This window comes from Heterodontus francisci, chromosome 15 (assembly GCF_036365525.1).
Source record: "Heterodontus francisci isolate sHetFra1 chromosome 15, sHetFra1.hap1, whole genome shotgun sequence".
NCBI lineage: Eukaryota > Metazoa > Chordata > Chondrichthyes > Heterodontiformes > Heterodontidae > Heterodontus > Heterodontus francisci.
The window spans coordinates 35,376,977-35,396,053 of NC_090385.1; the positions used below are offsets into that span (position 1 = coordinate 35,376,977).

Sequence of the window (19,077 nt, forward strand, 5' to 3'; positions counted from 1 at the left end):
CTCAGAGGGTCTTTGGAACTCTTCCTCAAAGAGCGGTGGAAGCAGGGTATTTTAATATTTTTAAGACAGAGGTAGTTAGATTCTTGATAAGCAAGGGGGTAATAGGTTATCAGAGGTAGGCGGGAATGTGGAGTTGAGGTTCCAATCAGATCAGCCATGATCTTGTTGAATGGCAGAGCAGGCTCGAGGGGCCTACTCCTGCTCCTAACTTGTATGTTCATATGTTCAAATCTGATTGTTTTACAAAAAGAAATGCTTGTACAAAGAAATTGTTAGGGTTCCTAGAGGAAGGTGTCTTGCAATGTAATGCCTTGTACAGAATATGGAATTTATTTTGATTTGTTTTGAAATGTTTGTGCATGTTAAGCTCTGAGGTTTATTTAAAGAAAAAGAAGGGAATCAGTTAATTGTGTTTAATCATATGCAGGTGGAGCGTGTTAATTAGTGTCTTACTTGAGGACAAATAAGGAGACATTTACAGAAACTGGGTGAAGGTTTGAGTGAGGAGCTGCATGTTTGTAATCTTTTTACTTTATAGAATAAATGCAAGACTGAGTAAAGATTGGCTCCAGTATAATCCTTCAACAACAAGCTTTCCGGATTATAACACTCTATCCTCCTATTTTATACTCACTAGCGCACGGCACTGGGAGTAATCTGGAGAAATTACTACCTCTGAGATCCTGCTTGCTAGTTTCTTTCTTAGCTCCCTAAAATCTGCCTGCAGGACCTCATCCGACTTTCTAACAAAGTCATGGGTATCGTTGTGGACCACGACAACTGGCTGTTCACCCTCCCCTTCAGAGTGGTCTGCAGCCCCTCAGTGACATCCTTGACCCTGGCACCAGGGAGCGAACATACCATCCTGGTCTGTGGCTGCAGAAACACCTGTCTGTTCCCCTAACTGTAGAATCCCTATCACCAATCTTTCTTCTGCCCTCCTGTACAGCTAGGCCAGCCATAGTGCCATGGACTTGGCTTTGGCTGCACTCCCCATAGGAAACATCACTCTCATCAGTATTCAGAACTCAATACCGGTTGGACAGGAAGGTGCACTCCAGGGACTCCTGCACTACCTGGTCTTCCTTGGCTGCTTGTTGGCCACCCATTCCCTTTCTGCCTGCAAACCCTTAAGCTGCAGGGTGACCACATCCAGAAACGTGTTACCCATGAAACTCTCAACCTCACGGATGCACTGGAGTAAAGCCAGGTGCCGCTGAAGCTTCTCCAGATGATGACACTTCGTGCACATGTGGTTGTCTGGGAAACGAGTAGGTCCTGGAGTTCCCACATGCAACAGGATGTGCACTCCACAGGACCCAGATGCTCATGCCTCTATTTTTTAGATTATTAACTGACTTAATAGATATACACTTGAGACTTAAATAAAGACTCACTGGCTACTCACCAATTGGATGCTCCCCATGTGCTGAGGTCACTTTATTTTATAGCAAGTTAACTTAAATGTTTTATATAAATCTTAGACCCCTTTAGTGTTGCTATCCCATTCTATTTCACTTTAACTTTGTCCCCAGATTTGACTAATTAATTGGACACTGATTGTAATAACTAACAAAAATCTATTGATCTCAGTTTTGACAATCTCACTTGACCTGATATCATATCGAATAGCCGAGATCTAATTTAAGATTGTGCCCTACTTGTGCTAGTTTCGGTCACTAGAGGAAATAGCTTCTCTGTATCTACTGTTACGAACAGGTGAGAAAGGTGTCTAGGGGTCCCTTTTAGCCTTCACCTGGTCTTACTGTAACAGGGTTTTAATTTTTAAACACACTGTGTTTTGAGCTCCTCCTTGGTGAATCCTTGTTCACCGCTTTCCAATTATAAGGCAAAGAAATGAGCACAAACCAGCTTTCTTAGGTTTAAAGAAGTAAAGTGAAATTTATTAAAACTTAAACTTAATCTCTAATTCAGTTGACGCCTACAGATACACGCTGCACCCCATGCTAGCATGCATACGCAATATGCACATGCAAATAGAGACAGGAAAGAGCAGAAGGAAAAATAGTGGAGAGGTTTGAGGCAATCTCTGAAGAGGGGTTTTTGTTACTGTGCTTCAAGCTTGCTGTAGTCCTTGCTTGTAGTTTAGTTTAGAGATACAGCACTGAAACAGGCCCTTCGGCCCACCGAATCTGTGCCGACCATCAATCACCCATCTATACTAACCCTACACTAATCCCATATTCCTACCACATCCCCACCTGTCCCTATATTTCCCTACCTATACTAGGGGCAATTTATAATGGCCAAATAACCTAGCAACCTGCAAGTCTTTGGCATGTGGGAGGAAACCGGAGCACCCGGAGGAAACCCACGCAGACACAGGGAGAACTTGCAAACTCCACACAGGCAGTACCCAGAATTGAACCCGGGTCGCTGGAGCTGTGAGGCTGCGATGCTAACCACTGCACCACTGTGATCTTGCTTTTCATTGGGGCCCAGTATTCTTCTTAAACCTTGTTCACTGCAGGAGACTTTTCTCTCTCGGGGTTCACATGTCTTCAATGGTTTTCAGTTCCGTGAGAAAGAGATGAGAGCAGACAGGAGCGAGGTCTTTTGTAGTCCAGAAGCAAACAGCTTTCTGTTCAACTTCTCTGTGACCAATTAAAAAAAAAACAGTTGGCCAGCAGGTGGTCACATGACTGACTGGTTTGGCCAGGTCTCTTTTGTGAATTGGGGAACAGGGACTGGTTCCCTTGTTCCAACACTATCTGCTAGTATGCAAAAATGTCTTTCCAGTCAGAGGCTTGACAACCCCTTGAAATAGGCCTTCTTTTCTTCCCAGCAACAAATTTAAAATATAATGTCCATGTGGCAAAATATATGTGCCTCATTTGTGGCAGGTGGGGGCCTGCATGACACTACACTATCAAAGGCCTTCATCACTTTAAACACCTTGATCAGATTACCCCACAAAACATCTAAACTCAGTGCAACACAAGCTGAGTCTCTGCAACCCGGCTTCATGTTTTAACCCTTTAAGGTCTGGTGTTACTCCTTAGAGAGCAAAATGTTTTATATTGAGGAAGAAAAATGGTGGACATTAAGCAGGAGGGAAAATTAGAAAATAGCAAAGTGGAGCATTGAAGCCAAGGAGTAAGATTTTGAGGAGGCTTTTGAAAGCAAGGGGGTAAGTGGAAAGTTGGAGGGATCTGAATTGGGAACTCCAAACAGCAGTTGCATAGTGGTTGAAAAGAATGGTCGCCTGATGGAATGGAAAGAACAAAGAAAATGAAGTAATCCAGTATCAGAGGAGCTTCTGGGCAAGAACATATGGCTGAAAGAGGTTACTAAATTAGGATTAGACAAGGCCATGGAGAGATTTGAAAGCCAGGCTGAGGATCTGGAAGCCAATTCACTGGCACATGGGAAGCCACTGATTTTTTTATTCATTCTTGGGATGTGAGCGTCGCTGGCAAATCCAGCATTTATTGCCCATCTCTAATTGCCCTTGGGAAGGTGATGGTGAGCAGCCTTCTTGAACCACTGCAGTCCATCTGGTGTGGGTATACTCACAGTGCTATATAGTGCTTGGAAAGTAAAGAGATTGTGGGAATGTGGGACATTGAGAGTGTGGACACTGGCTGTAGAATTTTGATTGAGCTGTAATTTCAGAAGAGTGAAACCAAGGAGCTCAGCTTCAAGAACATTAGAAAGATCAAGACTCAAGGTAATAGTGGCATGGACTAGGATTTCATTAGTTATGGGTGAGAGATAGGAGCAGAAGTAGCAATGTATTGAAGGTGGAAAATGTGGTCTAAGAAGCAGAATTGATGTGGGGGAATAGCCTCAGTTTGTAATTAAGCAGTAGACCAAGTTTCTATTTTTCCTGACTCAGTCTCGGGTGATGCTGGAGTTAAGATCAGAAGCATATCGGTGCTGATGGGTACTGAAGAACTGAGATTGGGTTTAGTTGACATTAAGCTGGAGAAAACTTTGGCTCATCCAGATTGTAATTTCAGAGACGTAGTTAGAGGGTGTAGCATCAGTCTTCGGATTAATGCAGTCAGCAAAAATACACTGGTTATATTATAATTGGAGTGCTGTGTGCAACCGTGGTCATAATATTTTAGGAAGGATATTATTGTCCTTGAAAAGGTGAAGCTGAGGATAATCAATGTGGTATTAAATCTTTGGAATCTAATTTATGTGTCAAAAGTTAAGGAAGACTTCAAAGTAACCGAATAGAAGGTTCAAAATTATGAATGGAATTAATAAAATTGATCCAAATAACTTGTTCACACTGGCAAAGGGTTCACAAACTGAGGCATAATTCTGAAGTAGTGATATCAGCAGCAGAGAATTCAGGCAAAATTATTTCACACACGGGGTTAAATTTCTCTGAATGCAACTTTTTGTTCAGTTCGCCCAAGTTCATGGGCCTTATTTTCAATTGCAGGAGGGGGTGAGCAGGGGTGCGGGCATGCATTAAAATTACATTCCCAGAGGCATCACTGGATCCAGGACGCAACGCAATTTTTAAAGGGAGATTGGAAGGAGAGGAACTGGGAACCCGCTAGTCTCCAATTAATGGCCCATTAAGCTCCTTGAGGAACTTGTTAACTGATCAGGGAAGGCCAGGAGGAAATTGCCATATTCGAAGTGTGGAGCACTTTTAAAAAAAAATTAAATAATTTTTGACACCAGGGGTTTCGCTGCAATACCATTTGCTTGGCCGATCTTTGAGGTTTCTGGCCCTCTGAACTCCTGCATCCTTTCTTGTGCAAGGATGCGGCAGGCCCTGTCATAGCTGCCGTCTGCCTTTGAGACTCCTGCTCCAACAGACATCGCCTGCCTCCTTGCAGAGCTCGGTACCAATAATTGGGTGCCAAGCTCGCCTCCGGCCCAATTAGAGCATTAGCTTTTGAAGATTGCATCGCATCAGTGATGCAGATGCAGTGCAGGGTCGGGACCCAGGTTCCCAACCTGAATTTGAAAATCAAGCCCCATGTGTGCAATTTTCATAAAAGTCATTCATGTATTTAATTGGTTTACATAAAAACAGTTATTGCTCTTTGAAGTATTTCTTTTGGACTTCTGACGTGATGAACCAGATAATTTGTTTTCAAGGCCAATACACTCAACGGCCAATTTTTAACTGTGCATTTCTGTTGGCAGTGGATATCAGAAAATTGCAAGTATGCTCCTCATGATTTTCCCTTCATTAATTTTAATATAGGAAAACTGTGGGAAGCATGCCTGCAATTTTCTGATATCCACTGTTGTTGGGAGGTCCGACACTGGAAAATATGCATTTGAAAATCAGTCCCAGGAAGTAAGTTTTCAGGAAAAGCCATTGAAACAAATAGCATGAATGAGTTACACAGAGGTTACGTTTCTAGAAAAATATGGAATTGAGGGATATAGTGGAAAGATACAATGAGATCAATCAGTAAGGAGTAGAGGTGAATTAATGTCTGTTTTGTTTTCCTAAAACTTTCGTTATTTAGAAAAGGAACTTTTGGTCACCGACTTAAAGACAGATGGAACATTTCTGTTAAGCATAGTTTGATTATGTAATTGGTGATAACTTACCTATCACAGAAGTAAGTACAAACACCTGTTCCATCTTCTTCCCATCATTGTAGAAGGCAAAGTGCCAAGTTCCTGGATCCACGTATTCAATGAATCCTGCCTCCTGAAGGGTCATCAGGATCAAATTCCGAGGTGTGTGTTTTGATTTGTCTGGAGGTTTGATCTCTGGTTTAATCAACTGCTTGCCGTCCAGGAGTTTCACAAAATCAAACTGTGAAGAGACAAGGTAAATCAAATTCAGTTTGACAATATTCTTCACAATTAATATCTAGGAATTGTAGACACACAATTTTCCTCAGGTTCTGCTCTGTGGTCAGGTTTGGCTTAATTTAATGCATTTCATCAAATGCAAGTAACCCATTTATACTGATAGCTCAGGCAATCATACTTGCAGATCATCTATGATGAGTTTCATTATTTCTACATTAGCTACTCCAGGTGGAACCATTCCAACGCAGGGATAAGTGATATTCTTTTGATCCTTTTTGTCCTGTGAACATTGTGCCTTCTGTCAGTTCATTTACATTAGTATTAGTAACCAAAGATTCTGTGATGCCTTTAGTGATGTTGTATGTTTACAATGGCCAGCCATATCAGAAGTGGGAAAAAAAATCTTAATGATGGTACTTCATACCCAATGATCTTTAGCTCCTTCAGCAATGTGTGGGTATGATACTGTAATGGCTATGCTACTTTTTAAAATTCATTCATGGGATGTGGGCATCACTGGCTAGGCCAGCATTTATTGCCCATCCCTAATTGCCCTTGAGTAGGTGGTGGTGAGCTGCCTTCTTGAACCGCTGCAGTCCATGTGAGGTAGGTACACCAACAGTACTGTTAGGAAGGGAGTTCCAGGATTTTGACCCAGCGACAGTGTAGAACTGGAAATATAGTTCCAAGTCAGGATAGTGTGTGACTTGGAGGGGAACTTGCAGGTGGTGGTGTTGCCATGCATTTGCTGCCCTTGTCCTTCTAGTTGGTAGAGGTCGCGGGTTTTGAAGGTGCTGCCTAAGGAGCCTTGGTGCGTTGCTGCAGTGCATTTTGTAGATGGTACACACTGCTGCCACTGTGCGTCAGTGGTGGAGGGAGTGAATGTTTGTGGATGGGGTGCCAATCAAGCAGGCTGCTTTGTCCTGGATGGTGTTGAGCCTCTTGAGTGTTGTTGGAGCTGCACCCATCCAGGCAAGTGGAGAGTATTTCATCACACTCCTGACTTGTGCCTTGTAGATGGTGGACAGGATTTGGACAGTCACTAGGTGAGTTACTCGCCACAGAATTCCTAGCCTCTGACCTGCTCTTGTAGCCACGGTATTTATATGGCTACTCCAGTTTAGTTTCTGGTCAATGGTAACTCCTAGGATGTTGATAGTGGGGGATTCAGCAATGGTAATGCCATTGAATGTCAAGGGGAGATGGTCAGATTCTCTCTTGTTGCAGATGGTCATTGCCTGGCACTTGTGTGGCGCAAATGTTACTTGTCAATTATTAGTCCAAGCCTGGATATTGTCCAGATCTTGCTGCATTTCTAGACGGACTACTTCAGTATCTGAGGAGTCGCGAATGATGCTGAACATTGTGCAATAATCAGTGAACATCCTCACTTCTGACCTTATGATTGAAGGAAGGTCATTGATGAAGCAGCTGAAGATAGTTGGGCCTAGGACAGTATCCTGTGGAACCCCTGCAGTGATGTCCTGGAGCTGAGATGATTAACCTCCAACAACCACAGCCATCTTCCATTGCGCTAGGTATGACTCGAACCAGTGGAGAGTTTTCTCCCGATTCCCATTGACTTCTGTTTTGCTAGGGCTCCTTGACGCCATACTTAGTCAAATGCTTCCCTGATGTCAAGGGCAGTCACTCTCACCTCACCTCTTGAGTTTAGCTCTTCTGTCCATGCTTGAACCAAGGCTGTAATGAGGTCAGGAGCTGAGTGGCCCTGGTGGAACCCAAACTGAGCATCACTGAGCAGGTTATTGCTGAGCAAGTGCCACTTGATAGCACTGTCGATGACACCTTCCATCACTACTAATGATTGAGAGTAGACTGATGGGGTGGTAATTGGCTGGTTTGGACTTGTCCTGCTTTTTGTGTACAGGACATACATGGGCAATTTTCCACATTGTTGGGTAGATGCCAGTGTTGTAGCTGTACTGGAACAGCTTGCCTAGGAACGCGGAAAGTTCTGGAGCACAGGTCTTCAGTACTATTGCCGGAATATTGTCAGGGCCTATAGCCTTTGTAGTATCCAGTGCATTCAGTCATTTCATGATATTGCTTGTAGTGAATCGACTTTGGCTGAAGACTGGCATCTGTGAGGCTGGGGAATTCAGGAGGAGGCCAAGATGGATCATCAACTCGGCACTTCTGGCTGAAGAATGTTGCAAATGCTTCAGCCTTATCTTTTGAGAATGGGGATATTTATGGAGCCACCTCCTCCAGTTAGTTGTTCAATTGTCCACCACCATTCATGACTGGATGTGGCAGGAGTGCAGAGTTTAGATCTGATCCGTTGGTTATGGGATCGTTTAGCTCTGTCTATCACATGCCGCTTACGCTGTTTGGCACGCAAGTAGTCCTGTGTTGCAGCTTCACCAGGTTGACACCTCATTTTGAGGTATGCCTGGTGCTGCTCCTGGCCGTCCCTCTTGCACACTTCATTGAACCAGGGTTGGTCTCTTGGCTTGATGGTAATGGTAGAATGGGAATATGCCAGGCCATGAGGTTACAGATTGTGGTTGAGTACAATTCTGCTGCTGCCCACAGCGCCTCATGGATGCCCAGTTTTGCATTGCTAGACCTGTTCGACATCTATCCCATTTAGCACGGTGGTTGTGCCACACAATACGATGGAGGATATCCTCAATGTGAAGGCGGGACTTCATCTCTACAAGGACTGTGTGGTGGTCACTCCTACCAATACTGTCATGGACAGATACATATGTGGCAGGAAGATTGGTGAGGATGAGGTCAAATATGTTTTTCCCTCATGTTGATTCCCTCACCACCTGCCACAGACCCAGTCTAGCAGCTATCTCCTTTAGGACTCGGCTACCGAGCCATTCGGTGATGGACATTGAAGTCCCCCACCCAGAGTACATTCTGTGCCCTTGCCACCCTCAGTGCTTCCTCCAAGTGGTGTTTAACATGGAGTAGTACTGATTCATCAGCTGAGGGAGGGCAGTAGGTGGTAATCAGCGAAGGTTTCCTTGCCCATGTTTTACCCAATGCCATGAGACTTCATGGGGTCTGGAGTCGATGTTGAGGACTCCCAGTGCAACTCCCTCCCGACTGTATACCACTATGCCACCACCTCTGCTGGGTCTGTCTTGCCGGTGGGACAGGACATACCCGGGGATGGTGATGGCAGTGTCTGGGACATTGTCTGTAAGTTATGATTCCGTGAGTATAACTATGTCAGGCTATTGCTTGACTAGTCTGTGGGACAGCTCTCCCAACTTTGGCACAAGCCCCCACATGTTAGTAAGGAGGACTTTGCAGTGTCAACAAGGCTGGGCTTGCCGTTGTCGTTTCCAGTGCCTAGGTCGATGCCGGGTGGTCCCTCCAGTTTCATTCTTTTTTTTATTGATTTGTTAGATACCACTGAGTGGCTTGCCAGGCCATTTCAGAGGGCATTTAAGAGTCAACCACATTGCTGTGGGACTGGACTCACATGCAGGCCAGACCAGGTAAGGACAGCAGATTTCCTTCCCCAAAGGATATTAGTGAACCAGATGGGTTTTTACAACAATCGACAATGGTTTCATGACCATCATAAGACTAGCTTTTAATTCCAGATTTATTAATTGAATTCAAATTCCACCTTCTGCATATCTTCTGTTACTGGAGAAGTAAGCCAGAAGCCACGTGTCAAAATCCCACAATGGCAATTTGAGAATTTGAATTCAGCTTAAAAGAATCTGGAAATCACAACAAAGAATACCACACAGTTTCCAATGGTTCAAGAAGGTGGCCCACTACCACCATCTCAACAAAGGTAGGGATGGGCAATAAGTGCCAGACTTGCTAGCAGTGCCAATATCCCGAGAATTACATTTTAGAAAATTGAATGAAAAAATATAAAATTTCTTCAGCAATAAGTTATTTCTCAACTTTGGCAACCCACTCTGGGAAGAAGGAACTTTCTCAGAGAACATTCTTAGTGCATTATTGAATGCCACTGAACCTGATCAAATAAATACGGGGTTACATTCATTTGTACCTACTTGTATCTTATGGCCCAGTGTTACCCCATCAATTAAAACTATACCAGTACCTGGGTGTGTGTGGGTGGAAGGTTCCGTCGACCATAAATCCCTAATAAGGCATCTTTTGCCAATGACACATTGAATTTCAGGTAGAGGGAGTGCTCTGTGGTAACTTGGAACCGCCAGAAGAGACCTGGTGGGATGGTCTGCATGACCTGCATTCCAATATCCACTTCTCCTGTGTCAATGGCTCTGCCTCGCTGAAACACATTCACAGTTTTTCCTGAAAGAAATACAAAACAGGAAGCATTTACATTGAGATTAATTTTACCACAGAAAGACAGTTCTTTATTGGAAAGTTCCATGTTTTAATTTCCATTTGTGCTGAAGTGGAATCACTTCAGAACTATATTGTACTAAACTGTTCTTGGTCTGGTATAGAACAGATTAATCAAACTCAACCCACCTTTGGACCTTGCAATGTACCAACATATTTCCCCCTTTTATCTCCTCCAATTTTCTCTGCTGCCCTGAATTCATTGATTCCCTCCCAGATGTAAGATTCCATGGCGAGGAATCCTCCAGTATCTGGCCCAAATGCCCATGACTTGTATATTAAGAGTATTGACAAGCCTGATGTTATCCTCACATGACATCTACACATGAACCCTTCCAGTAAAGGTAGCTCTATGTGAGTAGGGATGGGAACACTGACCAATTTTCCCTTATCAAAATACACACAAGTCAGTTGTTAGAGCTCCTACCGCTGCCCTGCCTGAGATCAACCAATTCAGTGAAAACCAGTAATTACATTTAGAAACTTTTTCCTGCCTGATCTGTGTAGCTCTGGTCTGTAGACCTTATCACAGAACATTTGTGTTGGTTACAGATTTCAATTTTGCACACTTTCAGTATCAGATCATTCAGAACTGATAGTGAAACATTTCATATTCAATTTAACTGCGGCACAGTGGCGCAGTGGTTAGCACCACAGCCTCACAGCTCCAGCGACCCAGGTTCAATTCTGGGTACTGCCTGTGTGGAGTTTGCAAGTTCTCCCTGTGTCTGCGTGGGTTTCCTCTGGGTGCTCTGGTGTCCTCCCACAGCCAAAAGACTTGCAGGTTGATAGGTAAATTGGCCATTATAAATTGCCCCTAGTATAGGTAGGTGGTAGGGGAATATAGGGACAGATGAGGATGTGGTAGGAATATGGGATTAGTGTAGGATTAGTATAAATGGATGGTTAATGGTCGGCACAGACTCGGTGGGCCGAAGGGCCTGTTTCAGTGCTGTATCTCTAAATAAAATAAAATACAGAGCATCTGCATTCAGTGGCAAATTAATTATATTTGGAGTGAGAAGATTACCTGAATTAATACAACTTAGGAGAAACTTAGGGCTGAATCTTGACTGTTTACATTTTTTTTTGACAGGTTACCCACCTGGCAATCAGTCTGATTGAGAAGCTTTGTATCTGGTTGGGCAGGGAGGGCTCTAGAGCATGCTGCAGGTAGGGAGCTTGCAGCAGCTACAAGGTGTGCAGGGTGGTTGGGTTCCAGTCCCTGATACTGGGTGCGATGGGGGGGAAAGAGAAGCTGCAGGATGGGAAGCTGTCCACACTTCCCTTTAGCTGTGAGTTTCCAGAGACCTGGAAAACTCAGCCATCCAGGTTTAAACCTGCAAATCAAGTTAAATTGGAAGCTACCAATCTCATTAAAATATTTAATTGGCCAACTAATCTTCTGGGAGTACATTGGTTTCCCAGCCCTTGTCCCAGCTTCATTAAACCCTGAAGTGGACTGATTGAAATCGGGTTTGAGATTTTTGAAGTTTTAACATTTCACCCAATCACAACCCCACCCATTTTTGGGAGTTGAGATTTAGCCCTTGGAGACTGTAGTTTGACAAAGACAAAACATTTCCTCATATAATCGCAGTTAAAGAACAATTACCAGTAGCAGGTTGGACATGGTTAATGTAAGAACCCAGATTGTTGATCTGCCATTGTAATTCTCTGGAAGAAACACATGGCACTACCTTCTGGATTGCTGCTGTAAACTGAACCTATATTGGCCTCAAATGAATAATACACTACATATCAAATGAGCAATAAAGGAACAGTGGCGCAGTGGTTAGCACCACAGCTCCAGGGACCCAGGTTCGACTCTGGGTACTGCTTGTACGGAGTTTGCAAGTTCTCCCTGTGACCGCGTGGGTTTTCGCCGGGTGCTCCAGTTTCCTCCCACAGCCACAGACTTGCAGGTGCTAGGTAAATTGGCCATTGTAAATTGCCCCTAGTGTAGGCAGGTGGTAGTGAATATGGGATTACTATAGGGTAAGTATAAATGAGTGGTTGTTGGTCGGCACAGACTCGGTGGGCCGAAGGGCCTGTTTCAGTGCTGTATCTCTAAATAAATAAATACACGACTGTTAAAACAGGGTTAAGGATTGTTCTAACTGAAGCAGCTTTTACTCTGAGGCTGAGATTTTTTGAGGCCCCCTGAGGCACACTCGGAGGCAGGGGGGCCGGAGTATTGCAATGAATGTGGGGTGGGGGCCCATCACCAAGCGATCTTCCCGGGGGCGGGATAGGCCGAAGATGGCCTTCCTGCCCAGAGGCCAATTGAGGCCCTTAAGTGACCTATTAACGGCCACCTCTGCAATCCTACCAGCAGTGGGGAAGGGGCCTCCACTCCACTGTAAAATGAGGTGCCCTCCCTGCAGGCTTGGGGGGGTTGGTGGGGTGGAGTGTGGTGGCCCTCCTTCACTGGCAATTTGTGGCCCAGGGAGAACCTCCACTGGGAACAACTCTCCCCCACCCCCGCCGCAGCAGGACTCCCCTCTCCCTGGACTGCACGACCACTCCCACAGCCACCCCCCTCACTGGGGCCTTCCAGACTGTCTCCAATGATCCCACCTCATCTACTTCAGTTCCAGGGTTCCAGCATTGGGCCTGGGACCGAGGCCTCTGTAGCATGCAGTGCTCACAGGCACTGCCGACAGTGCTGAGCTACTGGCCTTCTGTTTGGCTGTCAGCTCTTGGAGGCAGGATCCCTGTCCCTTTAAAGATTTTAAAGGGACAGGGATCCTGCCTCCTAAAACTTTGACTCCAAAGGACCGGAGGATCGCTCCTGGGGAGGGGCACAAGAAAGCAGAGGCTGGGCGCCCCCTTGTCATTTCGGCCTGGTGCTGGGAGTCCCACCTCATCACAAAATCCAGCTCTGAATTTCTCTAATGTACCAATTGTACCATATTCAACTTTCACTCTGTACAGACTCAACTTGCAGTACCAAATAATACACAATGTATGAGCTAGACCGAGGACGGAAACATTCATTTCACTTGAGACTTATTTGTATCCATCACTGCTCATTTCCAACAATCCCACCATTTAACATTTCTGTTGTTTCTTAAATTTACAGCAATGAGTTAGGTTGCCAGACCACTTAAAAGAAATAAAAGATTTTTTTTTCATCCTGATATGGCTGATTGATTTAACACTTTATTTTTTGCGGGCTGAGTAGTAGAATCTTTCGGAGATCATTTTCTCTGCATGCTAATTGTGATGAATTCATAAACATGTGGAACCTTGATTATCTGAACTCCTATTACCCAAAACTAAATATTATCCAGTGAAATTTCTTGTGGTTTGGGGCTTTGTTTTATATTAGCCAGCCAAAGTACAGTGGAGTGTGGTAAATTTAGTTTTCACAGGCTCTGGGATCTAGATCTAGCAGTGTAAGCAATTGTTTTCTGAATGCCCAGTACTTAGTACAATTTACTAGCTATGCAGCTCTGATTTAGCTTTGTGTCAGATAATCAGTGGGAGTCAGGCTGCCAGCACTCTTTCCAAGAATATTTCATTTTTAAATTAGAAAAGGTGAAAAAAGTGATAGCTGCACATGCTGAGAATTTGACAATTTGGTCATCTAAATTGACCAATCTTGAAACTGTGGACTTACTTTGCCAGTATGAGACTACTCCTCATTATCTGCCAATTTCCCTTATCTTCTGACTTGGGGGTAGGGGAGTGGAACAGTGGAGGGAGCCTACTTCATGATGACAGATAAGCAAGCTTCCACATTATGATTTCACCACAAATAGACAAGTGAGGAAATCTTCTTCTTTAGCTTATTTTTAAATTTACTGGGCAATTTATTCCTTACGTTAATGAATAATTAACACTCAAGTCTCAGAAGGCTGCCCGACTTTGATAATTAACCTAGTTTATGGATATGGTGCTAAATTGTTTATATTTAAAACGTATGACCTTAGGATGTATTAATATTACTGAAACTGTTAAATAACAGAAACTTAGATGCAAAATAGCTATGCTTTCCCTTTATGATTTGTTCCTTTTATCTTTTTGTTCGTGTATAAGTCAGTAAATTATGCTATGCAATATTATAGTGTGAACATTTACATTTCTCCAGAATTGGCATCAATTTTCCTGCGGTCGTGAGGAGACGAAAATTGTCCAGAATTCCTACATTTTCTCTTTCAAAGTTTGCCATGTCCTAAATATTTTTCATCTTTGCCTATGTACAAATAATTGATATAATAGAACACAAGAGGTCCTAGCACAGATCTCTGGGGTATTTTTCTGCCCACATGCCTCCCCCCACCCCCAGTTAAAAATAAACCACTTACTTGCACTCTTTGCTTTCTAATCCTGAGCCTGCCCCCTATTCATGCGGCCGCATTTCCTTTAATACCTTGTGGACTTCAATTATTTAACAATATTCATAACAAATCTCTTTTGTGGCACCTTACCCAATGCCTACTGAAAACCCATATATATAGCATTCATCCAATTCCCTTTATCCATACAGTGTAATTCATTTTCCCAAACATGACAAACGCATTGCATTATTCCTGATGAGCCCATGCCTTTCTAAGTGTTTACTAAATTAAATCCACATTATGGACTCCAGGAAGGTTATTTTTACTTTGTGCGATAATATAAAAAGGACAATAGTGAATCAGCAGCATTTTTTTTCCATATCTCTAGAAACTTTAATTTCCATGGGGTGCAATATTTGCCACCTTCCAATCCTGGGTCCAATTCCATTTCCACAGATATTTGGAAAATGCAGGATGGTGCCTTTTTTTCCCTATTCTTTCATGCAATGTGGGCCTCGCTGGCAAGGCCAACATTTGTTGCCCATCCCTAATTGCCCTTGAGAAGGTAACTGTGTGGCTTGCTAGGCCATTTCAGAAGGCAGTTAAGAGTCAATCACATTGCTGTGGGTATGGAGTCACATGTAGGCCAGACCGGGTAAGGACGGCAGATTTCCTTCCCTAACCGACATTAGTGAACCAATGGGTTTTTATGACAATCAATGATAGTAATGGTGCCATGAAACTGAGACTAGCTTTCAATTCCAAATTTACTTATTTTTATTATAATTGAATTTAAATTTGAATCCATGTCCCCAGGGCATTAGCCTGAGCCTCTAGATTACTAGTCCAGTGACACTACCACCACACAACTGTCTCCTCCCAGCAACTCTTCCCCAACCTCCTGCAATGTTACTAAATGCATTCTGTACATGCCTGATGAGATTTTCACTTTTATTAACTTTTTTGACACAGTACCCTTTTGAATATTTATCTCAAGTCATGACACTTCCAGGACCCCTCAAGGCACTCTCATAGGCTTATTTTCACCTTCTCCTGCAAAATCTCCAATATTCCCTCACTCGCAATTACAAGATGGCCACAAAGTCTCAGCCTTTCTTGGATTAACCCTGGACTTTTACCTCGAATTTTAGGATGTCCTGAGAAAGTGGAAGCACTTTACAAATGCAAATTCACTCCTTCTTTCTTGCATTTACAAAAATCCTTGCTATTTCCCTTGCAGTCAATGCTAGTCTTCCTTAGTACTTACTCTTAGTTTTCCTATCTTCATATGCTTTCTTTCTATACTTTTTGTAACTCTTAGTTTTCTTCTAAATTAAACATTATCCTATCACCTTATAGTTTAAAGTTATGCACTGTCCAGTGTTTGTTTTCAATTTTGACCAACAAATAATCTGTTAGGTCCCCTGTAATACCACGGAAATAAGTTAATTTACACCTTTACATGGATTCCTCTTTTTGTTCTAATTTCAACGTGAACCTAATTAATATTCATGTATTCTCCTGCATTCAGGTCACTTACTTGTCTTACTGCATGATCTAGAAACAGATTCAGCATTGCAATGTAATGATTAAAGAAACAGTCCTGGATGCATTTTGAGAGCCCCTTCCTATTTTGACCACAGACTTCTGTCTTATCCAGTCTAAGAAAGGACAATAAAAGTTCCCCATAATTCCGGCATTACAACAGCGGCCACACTTTGTTAGCCATAAAGCACTTTGATGACAGGTCCTATATAAATGCAAATATTCTATTTGATTCTTACAACTCTTGTAACCACTAAAAATCCCTCTAAATTGCCTACAAGTCTCGCCCTCAATTTATCTGGCCTTTTTGGTGACCATAAATATACTCCTAAGGTGGTAACAAATTCCTTGTTATTTAACTTTACCCTGGTATAATCTGTGTAATTGCCATACTCATTTTTTTTCCCCTTTCAGTGGTACTTATGACTTAATTGTTAAGGTCAAATCACTTCATTTTTCCTTCCCTATTTCAATATTTTTGTTTCTAACCGCTTTCTGCCAAATCAAGAATACTGTCCTAGCTATTGTGCTTGACATGGAGAGCAGCCAAAGGAAAGCAATTCAACAATCCAAACTCATCTTTTAGTTGGGTTGAAATCATATGGAAAAACAAGCTAAGATCCTCCTTATTATTTTGACTTAGAAAAAGAAGTATCACAGATGTTCATAATCACAGGTGTGTTAATCCCAGTTGTTAGTTTAGCATACATAACAGAGAACAAGCAGATTATAGTATTTTAAATGTCACGCCTGAAATTAGATAGAGAAAATTCAGATCTCCAGTTTGTTTCAAAGTCTTTTGAAAAAATGCAAATTAACCCTCAAATCCTCATAGAATGAAGGAACAAATCAACTGAGGTATCTATTGATGCACGCAGAGAAAGTTTGCAAATCTGCACAGGCTTACATGTGGTTGAAAATTCTTTTCAATTGTTTTGGGGGGCGGGGGGAATGTACAGCTGAAGGCTAAGCTTTTGATAAACTTGAGATCTTAAAATAAATCTCTTTATAGAAGGCATTAAAAGACCCAAATAACAGTCATGTTATTGTGAAATGTGCAATTAAAAAAAATTATTTTGCTCAAAATTTTGGAGGTTAGGCAATGAATTTCACTCTTCCTGCTGGGGAGGGGGTGGGGTCAGGACCTCAAGACTTCCATCAGCCGTGACCTGAATCTATTTTTCACAGTGGAACCTTGCCTCAAATAGGAAGCCTGCTAATGCTGAAGAGGCAGATGCAGTGGTCCTGCTGTAGGATACCAGATGCAGTGTCATTAAGAAGAGGTAGCCCATTTAAATAGGAAGAAATGCCCTGAAAACATGGAAGTATTTTGAATGTAGGCCTTGGACTATGCCAAGGTTTTCAAAAGCTTAGTGATTGGGGCTTTTATGCAGCGAGAGGTTACTACTACTAAGTTCTCTTGCTCCAATTAATAAACTTGTGGGCTTGCTGCCATTGCTCCAGGGTCAGCCAACACCCATCTCCTGGTGGTCGTGGGTCAGCAAGAGTTGCAGTGGAAGGCAGCAAAATTGCTTTGCCTCGTCTCTGTCATTTACAAGTAATGGAACAGGCAGCCAATTTCCCTACTGGCAAGAGAGGCATCCTTCCCAATTTTCCAGTGTGTTAGATAACAGAAATTGAATGCAGCTTTATATAAATTCTGTTTCATTAAAGATTAGGGGCGGCACAGTGGAGCAGTGGTTAGCACCGCAGCCTCACAGCTCCAGAGACCCGGGTTCGATTCTGGGTACCGCCTGTGCGGGGTTTGCAAGTGACCGCGTGAGTTTTCGCCGGGTGCTCTGGTTTCCTCCCACAGCCAAAGACTTGCAGGTGATAGGTAAATTGGCCATTGTAAATTGCAGGTAAGTGTAGGTAGGGAATATGGGATTACTGTAGGGTTAGTATATATATATATCCTCTGAAGAAGGAATTTTCCTCCACACAAGATCAGGGGGCAGGTTGTTCAACCTTGCCCGTCTAAGAGCGAAGTCCAAAGTACGGAAAGTCCTCATCAGAGAACTCCTCTTTGCTGACGATGCTGCTTTAACATCTCACACTGAAGAGTGCCTGCAGAGACTCATCGACAGGTTTGCGGCTGCCTGCAATGAATTTGGCCTAACCATCAGCCTCAAGAAAACGAACATCATGGGGCAGGACGTCAGAAATGCTCCATCCATCAATATTGGCGACCACGCTCTGGAAGTGGTTCAAGAGCTCACCTACCTAGGCTCAACTATCACCAGTAACCTGTCTCTAGATGCAGAAATCAACAAGCGCACGGGTAAGGCTTCCACTGCTATGTCCAGACTGGCCAAGAGAGTGTGGGAAAATGGCGCACTGACACGGAACACAAAAGTCCGAGTGTATCAGGCCTGTGTCCTCAGTACCTTGCTCTATGGCAGCGAGGCCTGGACAACGTATGCCAGCCAAGAGCGACGTCTCAATTCATTCCATCTTCGCTGCCTCCGGGGAATACTTGGCATCAGGTGGCAGGACTATATCTCCAACACAGAAGTCCTTGAAGCGGCCAACACCCCCAGCTTATACAAACTACTGAGTCAGCGGCGCTTGAGATGGCTTGGCCATGTGAGCCGCATGGAAGATGGCAGGATCCCCAAAGACACATTGTACAGCGAGCTCGCCACTGGTATCAGATCCACCAGCCGTCCATGTCTCCGCTATAAAGACGTCTGCAAACGCGACATGAAATCGTGTGACATTGATCACAAGTCGTGGGAGTCAGTTGCCAGCATTCGTCAGAGCTGGCGGGCAGCCATAAAGACAGGGCTAAATTGTGGCGAGTCGAAGAGACTTAGTAGTTGGCAGGAAAAAAGACAGAGGCGCAAGGGGAGAGCCAACTGTGCAACAGCCCCGACAAACAAATTTCTCTGCAGCACCTGTGGAAGTGCCTGTCACTCTAGAATTGGCCTTTATAGCCACTCCAGGCCCTGCTTCACAAACCACTGACCACCTCCAGGCGCGTATCCATTGTCTCTCGAGATAAGGAGGCCCAAAAGAAAGAAGAAGTATAAATGGGTGGTTGTTGGTCGGCACAGACTCGGTGGGCCAAAGGGCCTGTTTCAGTGCTGTATCAATAAATAAATAAAAAATAAAATAAATTACTTGCTCTGGATACATATAATTT

At 43.5% G+C, this 19,077-nt stretch overlaps 1 protein-coding gene across 9 annotated transcripts in view; it reads right to left on the bottom strand.

The window, feature by feature from the left end:
• Window positions 1-19,077, bottom strand: part of tenm1 (teneurin transmembrane protein 1) — a 1,688,122-nt gene that overhangs the window by 316,919 nt on the left and 1,352,126 nt on the right. For all 9 annotated transcript variants that reach the window (XM_068047383.1, XM_068047386.1, XM_068047389.1 and 6 more), the window contains 2 exons: window positions 9,833-10,047; window positions 5,557-5,767 (listed from right to left, as the gene is read on the bottom strand). In XM_068047383.1, the coding sequence (XP_067903484.1) occupies window positions 5,557-5,767; window positions 9,833-10,047 (426 nt within the window). The remainder of the gene's footprint in view (window positions 1-5,556; window positions 5,768-9,832; window positions 10,048-19,077) is intronic.